We start from the raw sequence: 18,311 nt of genomic DNA on the forward strand, positions 1-18,311 counted from the left end.
GTACTGTGGGGCTGTTTCTCAGGTCCTGAGTACAGGTGCACGGCCCCTCTTTTGACCTGGAGGTGTATCAGCCACTAGGAGACTCAGGGGCCTCTCCCGCTTGGGGAAGGGCGAGCAGCAGCTTGGCTAACTCCAGGGCAGGCTTGCTGTGGGTGGGACTGCCAGGCTACTCCTCTAGCTGGTGGGGGCAGTGATGAGGGTTGTCCCTGCTGTGCAGGGCCAGAGTCACAGCCAATCCTGGGCCAAGGGTCCATGTAGCTGGGGTTGTGACGTTCAGCCACCCGTATAGGCTTGGCATCATGGGGAGGGAGCTCCAGGGCGAGAGGATGGCCATGGCTTCTGACTGCAGAGCAGGGCATGCTCCAGAGGTGGCTCTGGCCTCAAGATGATGTGGTGCTGCAGCAGCTTGGCTCACAGGGTGGCTGGGGGTGAGCACTGCACACCTATACTCCTAATCTGGGGCGATGGAGCCGTGTGAATTCCCTGCCACTCCCAAATGGCTCAGGGCTTGTGAGGACTGCAGGATTTCCCTGTGTAAGAACTGTGGGTGATTTCTGTGGTGACGGGGGCCCAATGGGGATCTGCCATTTCCCTTTTCCCTGCAAGGAGAAGTCCCTCCTGACTCCAGGCAGATCTGATCCAGGCAGGGGAGATGGGGCTGCAGCAGCCAGGTGCCTGTATACTCTGCCCTCCTGGACTTCCAATCAACACAGGTGCCTCTCTGCTCCCATGCTGTGTGCACACTCTGGCCAGATCTTAGCTCTTCCTTCCACACAGTCAGAGCTTGGCTATGCAGTCACTGCCTTGGTCCTTCCTTGCGCGGAGGGAGCTGAGCACCAGCTGTCCCTCCTCAGTGTCTTGCTTACTTCACTCCCACCATGCAAATATTTTCTTTATCTCACTTGATGCCTTAAGCACCAGTCTTACTGAGTCAAACAAAAGGAGACATTAAATCCTCAAGATCAGGACTTGGAGTTAACAGGACCTTATCAATCCTCTCCTTTTATAAGTGAACACACAGAGGAGTATCTGTGGTTTAGTAATTGCCTTTCTACACTTTTCACCTCCTGTGTGCCTCCTGGTGAACCTGGAGGTGTCTTTCAGGGAGGAAATGTGTCCTGAGGCTGAGGCCTGGCTGCCGCTCTGGGGAGGGCTTGTTAGGATTATTAGCATGGCTGTGTTTGCTATTACCGTTCCCTGTTCCTTTATTCATTCTCTGGGCAGTCCTCTCTGTTCCTGCCAAAGTTCCGCTGCATATTCAGATTCAGATATTTGAGGTTTTCCATCTTACCCGTCAAAATAGAATACCATTTTATTGGGGCATTTTGGATTATGTTTTTTTTTTTTTTTAAATCAGTAGAATACAAGATGTTGTTTTTTAATTTGATAGGCCTGCTTGTTAAAGGGCTTCATGCCATCAAATCTGCTGAGAAAGGAAGTGATCTGTTTTGTGGCCTTGTGATTCTTGGCTCCCACATTATGTTTGTATTTCCAAAGTCTAAAGAGAGTTTGAGTTTGTATTGGATGTGTAATGTGGCATTTCATTTCTGTTTGCAATCTAATTCAGCGTTTAATCATTTTGGATTCCATCTATTAATAAAATCAGTCTCAGATGGAGAATCTGGCTGATGCTGTAGTTCCTGGCGGCTGTTTTAAAGGCTATTTATTTTCATTTTTTATTTAATTTATATCCACTGAGTTGATAATCAGACATGGAAGAACACATTTCTGGCTTCGTATCAAGTTCGGGTTGAACTGTTTGTTGGTCTGTGATTCTCCCTTATTGTTAAGCTTGACAGTTACTAACTCGAATTTCTGAGTTAGTCAGCAGAGCCTGTGGGTCAAATGACACTTACTTAGCTATTTGCAGCCGATGTAAAGCATATTTTGTATGCTTTTGTAGTGGCAGTTGGCAGGATTGATAGATTTGATATCCAAGACAAAATTTTTAATGGCCAGAAACCGCACGGTCCTTAATTCATTACTGGTTCTTTTTAACTCAGGTTAACTGGGCCCTGAACTACCATCAGCAGGACTGTTGATATCCACAGCAAGCAGCCTGGGCTCTCACGGAGTGCGCAGACATGCTGGGAACTCATAGATGGGCACGGAGCGTACAGATGTGCCGGGAGTGTGTAGATGTGTGGTGCCTCCTGGGTGCTTTGTTTCTGCCTCTGGGAGCGTCCCTGACTCTGTGGTTGAAAGGAGCAGTTGCTGTGTGGACTAAAAGAAGAACAGCAACTCCGGTGTCTTTTCAGAGTTTCTAATTCATGCATCTTACTACCTACTGAATGTGTGAGCGTGGCTTATGTCTGTCTCACACCTAGAACCTACAAGCTGAATTCTTGTTTTCTTTAGATCAGCTCCTCTCGTTTTCACCTGCTCAGCAAGAGGCAGCTCCATCCACCTGGCTTTTCATGCCAGAAACTTGGGTCACCATTAAGTGTGGCCTTGTTTAATCCTTCACCATCTCTTGTCAATTCTGCAGTAAAAATCTTTCTCGGGTGTGTCTAAGGTGTCCCCGTTTTCCTCCCCATTGCTGCCCAGGCCCCGCGCACGTCCTGGGACTGCTCCTGGCCTCCCGGATGGGATTGTTGATCCAGTCGGCAGTGAGGAGTGATCCCGCATTGCAGCAGGTCACCTCCTGGCTTGGAATTCTTCAGGGCATCTGGAGGAAGTTAAGGAAACACATCTCCCCTCCTGGCATCCGACCTCTGTCCGCCTCTCCATCCTGTCTTGGAGATCTTGCGGACCCCCTCCCCTCTGCTCAGCTGCCCTTCCTCTCTGCCTCTCTCACCTTACCTGCACCCCCTTTCAGTTTTCAGGGGGAACCCCACTTTCTCCACAAGGCCTTTTTTGGTGTCGCAGCCACTCCCTTTTGCTATCTTATCGCCTCTATGTTTTCCCTCAAGGTACTTAATGGTATTTAATGTACTTGTCTGTGGGCCGATTTGTCCCAGTCACTAGACTATAAGCCTCAGCACGGCCGGGCTTCTGTCTCCTCATTCACCACGTAGACTCAAGGCAGGGTCCGGCAGGGTCCCCTCTCAATAGTGGCTGTCGCCTGAGTGAAGAAACTAATGAAACGCGCACTCCTAACTCATTCCATGATGCTGGTCTCATCCATGCCTGGGACCTGTGCTGTGACTGGTGAGGTACAAGGGAAATTGAACTGTAGGTTGTGTGTGTGGCCTTGGTCACATGACCTCTCCAGGCCTGCTGAAGATTTGTTCTTTCCAGTCCTCAAATTCTGGGTCTGAAAGGAGCTCTTTCAGGGTCTACGTTCAGTTTCACAAATATGAACCAATTGTTTTTTGTTTTTTGCTTTTTGTTTTTTTGAGATGAAGTCTCACTGTGTTGCCCAGGCTGGAGTGCAATGACACGATCTCGGCTCACCACAACCTCCACCTCCTGGGTTCAAGCAATTCTCCTGCCTCAACCTCCGGGTAGCTGGGATCACAGGCATGTGCCACCATGCCTGGCTAATTTTGTATTTGTAGTGAGATGGGGTTTCACTAAAAACCCCGTTGGTCTGGCTGATCTCAAACTCCTGACCTCAGGTGATCCGCCCGCCTCTGCCTCTGCCTCCCAAAGTGCTGGGATTACAGGTGTGAGCCACCGCACCTGGCCAATATGAACCAATTGTAAAGAATTTAAAATTGTGAAAATGCCACGTCTGTGTGGCTTTTATAGACTCATAGTCAGAGAAAGACTTGGGTATTTTTTCCTGGGAGGTGTGAGGATTTAAGGAAGAAAGTGTCCTTTGGTTTCTATCAGTTTACGTCAATTCTTTATATTTTATTTTCTTCTTTCACCAATCAGTGATTCTTACCTTGGAAGCTGATTGGACAGAAAGGACCTGTCGTCACCTGCTTCTGAGTGCACACTTTCCAGAAAAGGCGCCTGTGCTTTCCGGAGCCACGTTCGCTCTTGCCGGGGTCTGTTGCGTGCGTGGCATGCGCAGCGGGGACTGCTTCTGTGTTTTGTTTGGAAAATGATCCACTTTTGCATAATGTCCCTGGGAGTGCAGTTTTCTCACAGCAAAGCTTCCTCACGTTTTCTGGTTTCATGAGTACTTAATTTAACCTAAATTAAGGAACCGTAGACCCGGTGAAGTAACGTCATAGTAGGCCTCAGGCCTCATGATAACATTATTAGTGACACACGAAGATAATAACAAGTGCATTCCTCTACCTGCCTTTTCGTTTACAAGACAAGGAAATGGACATTCGTCCTGTGAGTCCTCGTTAGTTCAGTAATAAGCAGTGTAAGTTAGTTCTACAGTGGGAGTTTGGATACTTCAGAAAGGAAGTGCCCTGTGCCCACGTGCAGGTGCCATGGGAGGGTGCAGGCTAGAAACGGTTTCCTGGGTTCAGCCTTCCCTATAGGCAGGAGGAATTCCCCAGGAGCCCAGGGGAGCGGCCTGGGGGGGCGGCAGAGCTGTGGGGGGGCCCAGGCTGCTGCCTCCTCATGGCATGGGCCCTGCACTTCCATCCCGCTAACTTTCCTCCCACCCACAAGCCTGCAAGCCCGGGACCACCCTTTGCCACAGTCACAGGTCAAAGTGGAGATTCGTGAACGACATTCAGTGTGAAAACTGTGGATTCTCCTTTCAACTTTGGATTCTGGTTTCTTGCTCTATCCGCTTCATCTCAGATTTCTTCCTTTAAAATGGAGAGGGTGAATTACATGCCCTTTTAGCTCTAAACTTTGATGGCAAAGAATGTTATGCCCTAAATGCTCTTAAAGTTATCCTGGAAATTGGATATAAATTAAAAATAGATGCTAAAGCAGGTAAATGTAAGGAAAACAGCTTGTACTGACTTCTGGCTCTCAGCCAGGTGCTTTTCACAGGCTGTTTCGTGGGAACCCTGTGATTCCTGAGGCAGGTGCCGTGGCGTCCCCCTGCAGGCGTGTGCGGCCTCTTCAGGAAAATGGCTCCAGATGGGCAGTCCCATCTTGAAAAGAAGGATGCTGTGAAGAGCCTGGAAATTTGGATAAAAGGAAGCTGATTGAAAAGCCGAGAGAAATGGATCCTTCCTGTGAGATTCAGGGGTATTAGTAGCATGAGTGGGGAGGGTTTTTGGACAGGCAGGAAGGCATTTAAGCTGTGCGGAAAAATTAAACTTCACTTGGAATAGTTTCAGACGTTTAAGATCGAAGCTCACACTGTGGAATGAAGTTCTAAACAGACGGAGACCTTTGGACTCAGACTTATTTTCGTGGCTCTGCATGTTTCTTGTACGGGGCCCTTAAGATTTTGGGTCAGACATTGTGGCCCTTTGTGTTTTTCATTTGCTTTTCTTTGTGGCTAAAACTTGGACATTTGAAAACAGCACTGAAATGCTTTGGGGTGTGCATTCCTGTGCGTTCGGACGGAGCACTGGGATCACATTCTTGCACAGCATCAAGGAGCAGCACCTCAGTGGACAGCAGAGAAATGAGACTGCCACGAGAAAGGAGCACGGGGCCTCGGCCGGCAGCTGGGTTGGAAGTGGGAGGTCTGTTCTCGCAGTGAGGTCGGGAGCCTGGTCCTGGGGAATGTCGGAGGTTATGCTTTGGTGTCTTGAGTGCTAAAGGACTGAAGAGCTGCCTCTGGCATAGGGGATGTGACATTATCATGTAAGAACGTGCAGGTCCCGAAACAGATTCTGGTACACAGTAACTGCGCAGTAGATACTCAGTGGAGACATAAGCTTCTTCCGTGATAAAGCTGTGTAAAAGCGCAGGCACGCACAGCTTCCACATCCTGGCAACTGCTGCTGTGCTGCGACAGAGACCACGGACGGCCCCACGGCCACCAGCGGCCCCTCCCGGCACTGCCAGAGCCACCGCGGGCGCGTCTGCGTCCCCACCCGTTCTCCCGAGAGTCATCCTAGGAAACTGGATACAAACTATGGTAGCAAGTGACCTCCCAGTCTACCAAATCCAATCAAGAATTTGAAATAAGGACTCCAGCGACCTCCGGCAACCGGTGACATTCTGCATCACCCACTCCCTACCCCTTAACTTTCTTTCTTTGGCTTCGGTGACTTCATCTACTTTCTTCTTTTCTAATTTGCATTTGGGAAAGATTCTACAGCCACGACATAAATGACAGGTGGGGGGGTGCTGGACCGGAGGCAGAGGCAGCTGGGGGTGGTGCTGGACTGGAGGCAGAGGCAGCTGGGGGAAGCCAGGGCGCTGTTCCATTAGACCGGACTCTGGCAGTGGGCATGGAGCAGTGGGCAACCCAAGGCTGCCTCCGAGGCACTGCCAAGGCTTTGTCCCTCGGCAGCGCGGGGCTGAGGCTGGTGTCCAGTCACTGCTTCCTGACCTGCCCATCCAGGTGCACACCGGGGGTTCCTGAAGCCTTTCACCTTTGGCAACACAGTAAAGGTTCACTGTTTATCATATCAGCATTTCATGTCAGAGACCTCACAGAATCCAGATGCAATAATGTTCCCACAGCCGCCCACGACTGCCCCGCCCAGTGCTCCCACTCCCACCGCTGCCCACAAATAACGGCACCAACAACTAGAAACAGCTGTTGAATCTCACAGCTTTTGTCTTTACAAAATAGGCCACTTCTTTGACCTGTTATGGCAGATACACACACACACACACACACACACACACACACAGAAGAAGTTGTGAAGGTGTCATCCACTAAACACTGTTATGAAATAAACCAAATGCCTGTGTGTTGTTCGCCACTGGAATTGTTTTAATTCTTTTTATTACCCCTGCTTTTTCATGAGTACACGTTTTGTTTCAGAACTGGAACCAAGCTAGGTCATCTTTTCTTTGCTTAGGTGAAACTAAGTTCAGATTTCTTCTGAAAAATGCCTTTGCTTCTCTTACGCACACTATAATTGAAGAATGCAGTCCAGCAAGATCAAAATTTGTTTTTAAAACAGACGTTTTAGCCAGGCACGGTGGCTCACACCTGTAATCTCAGCTCTTTGGGAGGCCAAGGCAGAAAGATCACAAGATCAGGAGTTTGAGACCAGCCTGGCTAATATAGTGAAGCCCTGTCTGTACTAAAAATACAAAAAAATTAGCTGAGCGTTGCGGCACATGCCTGTAATCCCAGCTACTTGGGAGGCTGAGGCAGAAGAATTGCTTAAACCCAGGAGGTGGAGGTTGTAGTGAGCCGAGATCCCGCCACTGCACTCAAGCCTGGGCGACAGAGCGAGGTTCCATCTCAAAAGAACAAACAAAAACCCAAACAGACGTTTTAGTTCCACCGGTTATAACTGATGGTGACTGAGGTGTGATTTCTTCAGCCACATGAAAACCTTATGTCTCAAGCGCACGACCAAGGGCCCTTAGAGGCGGTGATTTCGGTGTTGAACCCTCAGCCTGTGGCAGATTGAGTTCTGTGGTGCATTCCCCTTTGTGGGGGTTGGCAAAGCTGGTCGGGAAAGGCCCAGAAAGTTAATATTCTCGTCTTTGAAGGCAATGTGGTCTCCAACTCAATCATCCAACTTTACCCTTGAGGAAAAGCAGCCAAACGCAGCACGTAAACAAAGCGTGGGGATGGGTTTCAGGCAAACTGAGTTGTTTAGAGAAACAGGCGGTGGCGGCTGGGGTTGCTGGGGTGGCCGGGATGGCTGCGTCCGTGGGGGGTGTGTTTAATGCAGCCCAGGAAGTCTTACGACATTGTTTCACCCATTTCTCTCAGGAAACAGTTCTGGTGAAATGTGATCATCCTGGTCCCCTCCCAATTAATAAGACATACCATTTTGAAAGGTAACTGCTTTTCAAGATGTCATATAAGGCAAACTTCCACCTTAAAAATATAAATTTTGCCTTGGGGTTTGAGTAATGAAATGTCCAATTTGTCCTATCATTGTGACTAACTGTGATTATAAGTACAGACTGTTCCTGACATAGATATCTCAACTTTAGGAAGGTGTGAAAGAGGTACACATTCAGTAGATGCTGTGCCTTCGCACCCATTACAACCCTTCTGTTTTTTGCTTTCAATACAGTATTCAATAAACTATGTGAAACAGTCAACACTTCAGTGTACAATGAGCTTTCCATTTGGTGATTCTGCCCACCTGTAGGCTAATGTGTGTGTTCTGGGCATATTTAAGGCAGGCTAGGCTGAGCTGTGATGCTTGGTAAGTCAGGTGTATTAAACGATTTTCAATGTGCAGTATTTTCAACCTACAGAGGGTTTCTCAGGTTCTAGCCCCATCATAAGTTGAGGGACATCTGTGATCCATATGTTCATTGTTTTGCATAAATCAGCATTTTTTGTGTATCCAGTTTGTTGATAGTAATTTCATTGTGATGACAGCAACTAACTATAAGCCTTTTGTCAGAGGTCTTCCTCGGCACCTGGTCGTGGTGTATTCCCAGGGTGGACGGAGAGCCTGGAAAGGCTCAGAGGTGCGTGGCCTTTGGAAAGCCCTGGCCATCCTCCCTCAGCTACCAAGGGCCGGCGAGTGGTCCAGCTCCCAGGCCCTGCCCTCTTGCTCCTCGGAGGGACGTCAGTGCCTGTGGCCTCCTCCTCTCCCGGGCAGCAGCCTGTGTCGCTTGATAGGGTCACAGCTGGAGATGGGCAGAGGGTTCCCCTCAAGCCTCAGCTGAACACTGACCTGCGCAGGAGCGGGAAGGAGGAGGAGGCCGGGAACGATCCAGCAGAGGGAGAAAGTCTGCGGAGCTTGTACAGGCCTGGGGATGGCGAATGCTCCCGCCAGGGCAGAAGCACCTCGGGACCCACGAGCCTTGGGTGGAGGGAAGGCTGCTTTCCCGGCGCCACCCGGAAGAACTGAAACGCGAGTCTCCAGGGGCCAGGTTGTTCCCAAGCAACCGCTGGCACCCCATAGCAAAGCTGAAGAATGACCGGGATTAGGCGTCGAAACACGGCTCACCCAAGTCGGAGTAACTAGCAAGGTGACAGCAGAAGTCACAGACATGACTCAAGGAAGCAGGAAAATATCAGCTCTAATGAGAAAACTGCGGCAGCAGAAATCGAGCCAGAAGTAACAGAAATGACAGCATTAGCGGGGAGGCGCAAACGGTGATCATGAATCTGTGTGTTCCAGGACGTGGAGGAAAATGCAAACGTGCTGGGAAGACGTAAGAAAAGTTAAAAAGAGACCCAAATAAAACTTCTGGAGATGAAAAACATGCCGTAGAGGAGATGCGAATGTTCTGGCTGGGAAGGCGGAGAAGCCGGTGACCGGCGAGGCGGCGCGGAGAGGCCAAGGCGAGACCCGGGAAGCTCCACGGCGCGGTCGGCGGCTCCGGGGACGCGGTGCAGCCTCGCGGTGGGAATGGACCCGAGGTCCCTGGATGGCCCACTTGAAATGGTGAAAATGGTCAATTCCGCGGTGTGAATTTTTTACCACAATTAAAAAGGAAGTGATCCCGGCGCCAGGAAAGCTGGATACGGAGGGAATCGCAGTCCCAAAAGGTGAAGGACAGCGCGCTCAGACAACAGTTTGAAGAAATCATGTCCCCAGATTTAAAAAATCTGATAAAAACCGTAAGCCTACAGATCCAAGGAGCTCAAGGCATCCCGAGCATAAAAAACACCGGGGGCAGGGCTGACACCAAGGTACATCCTAATCAGATTGCTTTTAAAACCAGACATGAAATCACCAGCGTGAAAACACTTGTCGAAGACGCAGGGTCAGACATGAAAATATTGTTAGGTTTCTCCACGGAGCAGTGCAAATCAGAAGACAGAGGACCAGCACCTCTAAAGCACGGACCAGGAAACGGTTCATCCAGAGCTCTGTGCCAGTGAAAATGTCTTTCAAAGACAAAGACATTTCCAGACACGGAAAAGCTGAAAGAATTAATCCGCAGAGACGCACCGCAAGGAGTGTGTGACAGGGTCTGTACTGCAGGACAAGTGGGCATATGCACAGCACTCTTTTCTTATTAAAAAAAAAAACTGTCTTCCAAATCTACGTAACTAATTAAAGAAAAATAACAACATATTGTGGAGCTCATGACACATGTAGACACAGAATGTGTGTGTACAGCAGAACGAAGGCTGGGAGTGGGTGTTTGGTGTACCTTCGTGGGGTCTTTATTCTGCATGTTAGGTGACAGAATCCGATCGCGGGCAGCCTCTGCTAAGTTACATGTGGAAAACCCTAAAATAACCACCAAAAACAACAATAACAAGCCTAGAGGTATCTACAATAAGCTAAAAAACAAGATAAATGGAATTATTAAAAATCCTCAGTCAAAAATAAATGTCAGGAGAAAGGATTTAAGAGATGGAAAAACAATAGAAAAAATATATTTACCTGAATGCTAACATTAATCAAAGGAATGCTGTTCTAGATCTCAATAAAGCTATTTTGAAAAGAAAGGTGATCAGTGCAATGGCAATCAAAATCACAGCAGGGTGTTCTGTAGAGATGGAAAAACTGAGGATTAAATGTATACAGAAAGGTGAAGGAACTATAATAAACAAAACCACCTGGGAAAAGAACAGAGCTGGAGGACTCACACTACCTGATTTAAAAACAAAATCACTAAGCCAGCGTGATAGAGGCGCACCAACAGGCACATCATGAATGCAACGGCGGAGAGTCTGGAAATAAACCCACACAGATGCAGACAGCTGACTTTAACAGTTTTACTCTTTTAATTGTGGGTGCTGTCCTCTCAACTCAGAAGGTAGTATTCTGAGATAGCTACCTTCCATGCTGTTAAGAGAATTTTTCTGGAAGAGCTGGAGAAACCTATTTTCTATAAAACATCTGAGTCCCAACGTCAAAGTCATCAGAAGCAGCAGCAAGAACTGACCCTCCCTCCCCAGCTTCCGCTGCTTCAGAGAAGCTCCCTCGAAGGCATATTGTGGTGAACGTTTCTCCTTTCTCTTTGCTTCAGATGACACATGAGTTTACACGCTGTGCTAACCTACTTCTATTTATGCAACTCATGTGCTTTTATGTATAAAAGTTTTTACTGTAAAAAATATACATGACATAAAAGTTTACCATTTAACCATTTTTAAGTAAACAGTTCAATGGGATAAAGTATGATCTGGTTCCACCATCACCACTGTCCATCTTCAGAACATTTTTTGTCATGCCACCCTGAAACTCTATACCCGTTAAACACTACCTGTGCACTTCTCCTCCCTCAGCTGCTGGCAGCCACTGTTCCACTTTTCACCTGAGACGTCTTATCTAAGGCATCTGTGCATTTTATCTAAGTCGGGTAGCAAAAGGAGGTTCTTTGCAGTAAGCCATTCTGGAAATTACAGATGGTGCAGGGATTTCTTAGCCTTTACAGTTGTTCAGGATCTTGGAGCATGGGTAAAGTTCAACATTATCAGTTTTTTCTCTAGATGATTTTAAGAGTTTTCTCTTTGACTTTGGTGTTCCAAATCAAAGTGAAACTGCACTGCTTCATTCTGCAGTTTCTAAGTTTTTTGCTTGTTTTACTTTGTTTTATAATACCACTTGGGACTTTAAATCTTTGAATTAATGTCATTCTTTAGTTGAAAAATTATCAGGCAGAATATTTTTATTTTATTTTTTATTATTTATTTATTTATTTATTTTTGGGATGGAGTTTCGCTCTTGTTACCTAGGCTGGAGTGCAATGGTGCGATCTCGGCTCACTGCAACCTCCGCCTCCTGGTTTCAGGCAATTCTCCTGCCTCAGCCTCCTGAGTAGCTGGGATTACAGGCACGTGCCACCATGCCCAGCTAATTTTTTTTTTGTATTTTTAGTAGAGACGGGGTTTCACCGTGTTGACCAGGATGGTCTCGATCTCTTGACCTCGTGATCCACCCGCCTCGGCCTCCCAAAGTGCTGGGATTACAGGCTTGAGCCACCGCGCCCGGTGCAAAATCTTTTTAAAAGATTTTGGTGTCTCTTGATAACTCTATTACGCAGGGGAAAAAATTAAGTTAAAATCTCTCTCTGTCTCTCTCTCTCTTTTTTTTTTTTTTTTTTTAACTGGGCTTCAGAGTAATCTGGTGTTGGGCTAGGTGAGGAGGGAAAGGGGATTGGCCTGATTCCTTCCACGGGTTTTATACTGTAGTTGAGAACTAGGCTTTGGATGGGGGTGCTTGGGAGATCTTTACAATGATAAGTAATATCAACATTGTCAAAATAAGGTAAAACAATCAAAATAGCTGACATAATTGGCCAAGGATGGACAAGAAAGGAATGTTGGGGGCCAGGCGCGGTGGCTCACGCCTGAAATCTGAGCACTTTGGGAGGCCATGGTGGGCAGATCATCTGAGGTCAGGAGTTCAAGACCAGCCTGACCAACGTGGCAAAACCTCATCTCTACTAAAAATACAAAAAAAAAAAAAATTAGCTGGACGTGGTGGTGCACGCCTGTAGTCCCAGCTACTTGGGAGGCTGAGGCAGAAGAACTGCAGGAACGCGAGAGGTGGAGGTTGCAGTGAGCCGAGAATGTGCCACTGCACTCCAGCCTGGGTGACAGAGTGAGACTCTGTCTCCAGAGAAAAAGAAAGAGAGAGAGAGAGAGGAGAGACAGGAAGAGAGAAAGAAAGAAAGAGAAAAGAAAGAAAAAGAAAAAGGAAAGAAAAAGAAAGGGAAAGAAAGAAAGGGAAAGAAAGAGGGAGAAAGAACGTTTGTCATGGAGCAGAGCTAATGAGGGAAGTACCTCTGGGGTAGAGGCCTTGAGCATGGCCTCGAGCTCTGGAGGTTTAGGTAGGACAGTCATCCCCAAGAGACTCATCCGAGACTCGGGAACTGTCGCTGATGAAGGACCTGGAGGTGTCGCTCAGGAACGTCCCCTTCACGACAAATCCTTCTCGGTTTCCCTGCATCCCTTGGCTGGACGACTTCTCATATCCTGCGCCTGCTTCATCTCTTGGAACGGCATTTGGCGCATTATACTATCCGCTTCCACCGTCGACTTACCAGCTAGAACCGGAGCCCGGCAGGGCTGGGACAAGGGCTTACCTTGAATCCCAAGAAATGAGGATTTCGTTCAAATCACGTTTAAAACCATGGCTTGCTGGATGATGGCTGGACCACATCAGCTGGCATCAGTGGTTCATACATTGTGGGAAAAGCTTTTTCCTTCCTCCCGACCCCACCTCCAATCCTTGCACTTTGCGGTCACACACCTCAGGCTGGGCTTGGGAAGGAAAAGAGCCAGTTTGAGGAAGCATGTGACCTGCCGATGAAGGATTGGGCTGAACGTTTAGAGCCAAATGCACAAAGGGCTGAAGGATTTGATGAGCACTTTTGGGTGCTTAGCGCCAAGCTGCAGAGAAGGAATAAAGTCGGGTGGGACTGGGAATAGAAAGTTGACAGTATGATCCTTTCCCACGCTGCTTATGCACGGGCTGTGAGTATGGGTCACCCCTGCAAGGCAGCCAGACTCCCACGGAGTGCATGGCTGAGTGCCCAGTGACAGAGAAGTTCCCGTGGGCAGGACAGTCACAGAGCTGCTAGGGCTTGAGCTGGGTGGCATTTAGTCACGCACGTCACCTTCACGTGGCCCTCGACAGTCTCCAAGTACTTCCAGGCCCTTGACCGTCCCAGGAGGGCCGGAGGGGGAAGCTTCGGCTCTAGTTCAGCTGTGCTTTTAGTAAGTGGTGGCCTCGGGCAGGAGGTCTTGGTGTTTGGATGACACCAGGCTCCTGCATAGGCAGTGGAGCAGCACAGGCCAGGGCGCTGCGGTGGGGACACCACCCTCAGGGGTCATGTGACCTTGTTTTGGGGAGGAAGGTGGAACAGCCGCACGGTTGATGTCGGCACATGTCTTCTCAGAAGGCCCCGAATCAAGATGAATACGCTGAGGACACTCAGGGTCGAAGGGAAAGGTCAAAATTGTGCTTCCAGAACAATGGAAGCATTTGTGCCACTTGCTGTCTGTCTATAGCAGTAAGGGAGACTTTAAGTCTCTGCAAGAATTTATTCTGGGGTAATATCGTTTAGTATTCAGGCTCATCTTGTTTTTATAAACAGCGGAGCAGATGGTTCTTGTGAAATCAGAACACTATTGGTTTTCGTAACAGCTTTTTATGGAACTAACACGTCAAAATATTTTATTTCCATTAAAAAAAATGCCAACACTCTCAGCCCTTAACCTATTTTAAAAATAAATTTGTATTAGGGAAAAGTTTAATTCTTACTATTCAGAAAAAATTATTAATAGGCTCAGGGTCAGAAGGAGGTTATTTCCTAAGTGAAATAAAAATATTATTTTAAAAAAACAAAAACCAAAAGTAATGCCATTGATTCAAAATGCAAGGAGAAAAAGAGTAAGCAATGGTTATTGTTCTGAGAAAAGTTCATTTATCAGGAAGCTGACGGACGCCTGGCTGTGTTCTCGTAGAACAGGAATTTACAATATGATATTCCTCACTCACACATTTGTGTTACATTTCTATAGTCATTCAAGTTCAAGGATTTTCTCAGCACCTGTTATGTGCCAGGCACCCTGTTAGACACAAGGGCTGTAGGTGAGAGGAAGGTATAGTTTTGCCACCAAGACCTAGAGCTGTAGGGACAGTGCCCAGGAGGCTGCGCCGAGCACGGAAGCCACCAACACAGCAGCGGGGCAGGAGGCAGGGGTGCGGGAGGCAGGGATGGGGGAGGCCCTGGACCCAGGGCTCCACAGCTCAGCTGACCAGGAGTTGACCAGGCAGAGAAAAAGGGAAAGGAGGCTGGTGCGGTGCCTCATGCCTGTAATCCTAGCACTTTGGGAGGCAGAGGTGGGCGGATTGCCTGAGCTCAGGAGTTCGAGACCACCCTGGGCAACATGGAGAAACCCTGTGTCCATTAAAATACAAAAAATTAGCAGAGTGATGGTGCACACCTGCAGTCCCAGCTACTTGGGAGGCTGAGGCAGGAGACTCTCTTGAACCCAGGAGGCAGAGGTTGCCGTGAGTTGAGATCACGCCATTGCACTCCAGGCTGGTGACAGAGTGATACCGTCTCCAAAAAAAAAAAAAAAGGAAAAGGAAAAGGAGATTCCAGGTTGGAGGAAAATGGTAAAGGGCATGGAGAAAAAAGTGAGAAGGAGAGGCTGCAAGCACAGGAGCCTTGCGTGTGGCCGGGCATGACGGGGTGGTGGGTGCCGGGAGTGCCAGGCCCCAGCGTCAGCTTCCCACTGGCACCAGAACCACCCCTCCTCCCCACACAGCTGCACGGGCAAGGCCAGCTTCCCTCCTCATCGCCACGGAGCTCGACGTCAGATCCGTGGGTGGTTCCCATCTGTGGGTGAGAAACGGGTTCTCTGTGTAGCTTCTCTTCAGAGTGAAGCTGAGCTTTTCGTGTGGTTCCGTGACTTGCATCTTTCTTTGTGTGCCTTCTTCACTTCTCTAGTATGTTCTAGACGAGGATCGACCTTTCCTTCTCTATTTCCAGGAGCACTTGGTAGAGCCGAGAAATTTAAGCAGAGACTACTCTTCTCAGTCTGTTGTTTGCTAACCCTTTTACATGAGTCAGAGGTTAAAAGGCTGCCGGATTGTGGAAGAACATACCCGTGTACTGTGCTGGTGCATGCCTGGCTTGATTTATTTTCATTAAACTCATGTCTGTTGAGAATGTGTCCCAGTCCACTTTATAAAGAATTGACCCCATGTTATCTGTTTTAAGCCTATCTATTCATTTACTGCAGCACTGCTTATTTTTAAAAATATTAATTTAAAATAATATTTTAAAATCTATTTTTTAAAAATGGATATTGATATGGGTTTTCGCCCATTGTCCATGCTGGTCTTGAACTCCTGGCTTCAAACGATCTGCCCGCCTTGGCCTCTCAAAGTGCTAGGATTATAGGCGTGAGCCATCATGCCCAGCCTGCAACACCACTTATTAAAACACCTCTCTCCCCGCTGATCCGAGATGCCCCTTTATCTTACAGCCCATTGCCACATGTAGTTGTATCTGCCTCTAGATTTCCCCTCTTCCTTTGATCTACTTCCTAATTCACACGCCAAGACCAAGCTGCCACAGAGAGCCTCACAGAAGGTTCCAGTGTCTGAGCCTGCCCCATCCCACTTACTCTGTTTCCCAGGGTTCCTTTCTATTCTCGCTCTTTCGTTTTGTCAAAAAAAATTATAATAAAATTGTGGAGCTCCAAGAAAAACCTGATGGCATATATGGTATTTTGGGAGTAATTGGCATACATTTATAAACCAACTTTGGAAAAACTGGCATCTTCATGTGTTGACTCTTCTATTCAGGAACATACTGTGACTTTTTCTTTTTCTTCTCTTTTCTTTTTTTTTTTTTTTTGTTTTTGTTTTTGAGACAGAGTCTCACCCTGTCGCCCAGGCTGGAGTGCAGTCGCACCATCTCAGCTCACTACAACCTCCACCTCCTGGGTTCAAGTGATTCTCCTGCCTCAGCCTCCCAAGTAGCTGGGACTACAGGCACGTGCCACCACGCCTGGCTAATTTTTGTATTTTTAGTAGAGACAGAGTTTCACCATGTTGGCCAGGCTGGTCTTGATCTCTTGACCTCTGATCTGCCCGCCTCAGCCTCCCGAAGTGCTAGGATTACAGGGGTGAGCCACCACGCCGGGCCTGACTTTTCACTTATTTCAATTTAATTATGTATTTTCAGCAGACTTCTATCATTTTCCTTGTGGCGGATTGGAACATTTCTTATTAAGTTTATTCTGAAGGATTAGAACATTTCTTAAGTTTATTCCCAGGTGTATATTTTTTGCTATCACAAATAGTCTCATCTCCCAGTGTATCTTCTAACTTTGTGTATATAAAGGCTATTGATGTTTTCTCATTGATTTTATAACCTGCTATTTTGTTAAATTATTTTATCGATTTAATAATTTTCTTTGCTATTTGATTTTGGATTTCTCAGATTTAGGGCCATATTAGCTCCAAGTAGAGATTGTTTTACCTTTTCTCTTCTGACTGTTATGTCTCTAATGGATTTCTTTTTTCCGATGGCATAAGCCAATCATAGCTTGATGCAATATTAAATAGTATTGCAGGTAGCAGGTATCTCAGACTTTTCCCTCCTATTTCTGGGAAAAACTCCAGTATTCTTTAAAGGGAAGATGTTCACAAAGCCTAAAATATTTACTATCTAGTTTTTTTGAGAAAAAGTTTGTCAACCCTTGCTATAGATGAAGAAACTTCAGAAGGTGTCAACTCTGTGCAGTGTGTATGCCTTGATTGAATTATTATTTCCAAGACACTGACTGGAAAAATAAACTGACTAGACAACTGGAGAGATGTGAACACTGACTTTTGGCTGGTGTTGAGGAATGACTGTTCATTTTTAAGGCGTGGCCATGGCCATCCTGTTATGTCCTAAAGTCACCGTCCTCTCCAGAGGTGCTGGCCTTCATGGGTGAAACGGGTCTCAGGCAGCTTCCGGGTGAGAAGCAGGGCCGGCCCCGGGTCTGCAGCCGGGTGATGTGCACTGGGGGCTCACTTTCCCTTTCTTTAACTTTTGTATCTTGGTGTATTTTCTCAGTGAAAATTTAAAAAAGATCTCGGCCCCGAGTATCTTCCCACACATTGAGAAGGGGTTTTGCCCACCGATGGGCAGGTCTCCCTTTGCGTCATGCATATGGCAACACCTCATAAGGGAACCCCTCCGTGTAAAATTAATCCCACCGCTGGGGATGACGTGGAGCCACTGAGCCTCAGGACACACTTGAAAATGAAGAAAGGAAAGAACTTGGTTCCAGCTAAGTCAAAACCTGCAGCTCAGGAAACCGAGGCTCCCGTCACAGCATGCTTGACCAAGGGCAGCCAAGCGGCAGTGCTGGCAGCCGCCAGGGAGTCCGCGTGTTCAGATTGGGCAGGAAACTGCGTTTTTCAGATGTGACTTCCTGTTTCGTGTTATTTGTACCTGTTGATGGACCCAGAGCCACATGAGGCTCCGTTTTCAGAGCAGACATCCAGTCCCCTGGTATCCGCTAAAGCTCTGCTGAGCTGACCTGGAGCTGAGGAAAACAAGACTTTCAAGAGCGGGAACATAAAAATCAAGTGTCATGTATCAAACACTGCTGAGTGTGATCTTCACTTTGTTATCTTTGGGTCCTCTCAAGTAGAGCTAATTTAGTTATGGGATAATTATATCCTTCCTCCCTCCCTTTCCTCCCCTCCCCTTCTCCCCTCTCCTGCCCTGCTCCCTTTCCCCTCCCCTCCCTCCCTCCCTCTCTCCCCTACCTCCCTCTCTCCCCTCCCCTTCTCCCCTCTCCTCCCCTGCTCCTTTTCCTCTCCCTCCCTCCCCTCCCCTTCTCCCTCTCCTCCCCATTTTCTTTCCCCTCCCTTCCCTCCCTCCCTCTCTCCCCTCCCCTCCCTCCCTCTCTCCCCTACCTCCCTCTCTCCCCTCCCCTTCTCCCCTCTCCTCCCCTGCTCCCTTTCCCC

General features: G+C 47.8%; 1 protein-coding gene across 1 annotated transcript in view; it reads left to right on the forward strand.

The window, feature by feature from the left end:
• KIF25 (kinesin family member 25) overlaps positions 1–18,311 on the forward strand; it is a 56,855-nt gene that overhangs the window by 21,084 nt on the left and 17,460 nt on the right. The window contains 1 exon segment of the mRNA XM_032267101.1: positions 7,667–7,734. Within this exon segment, the coding sequence (XP_032122992.1) occupies positions 7,667–7,734 (68 nt within the window).

Source organism: Sapajus apella, unplaced genomic scaffold, assembly GCF_009761245.1.
Source record: "Sapajus apella isolate SASKATOON/1434 unplaced genomic scaffold, GSC_monkey_1.0 scaffold165, whole genome shotgun sequence".
NCBI classification, from domain to species: Eukaryota; Metazoa; Chordata; class Mammalia; order Primates; family Cebidae; genus Sapajus; species Sapajus apella.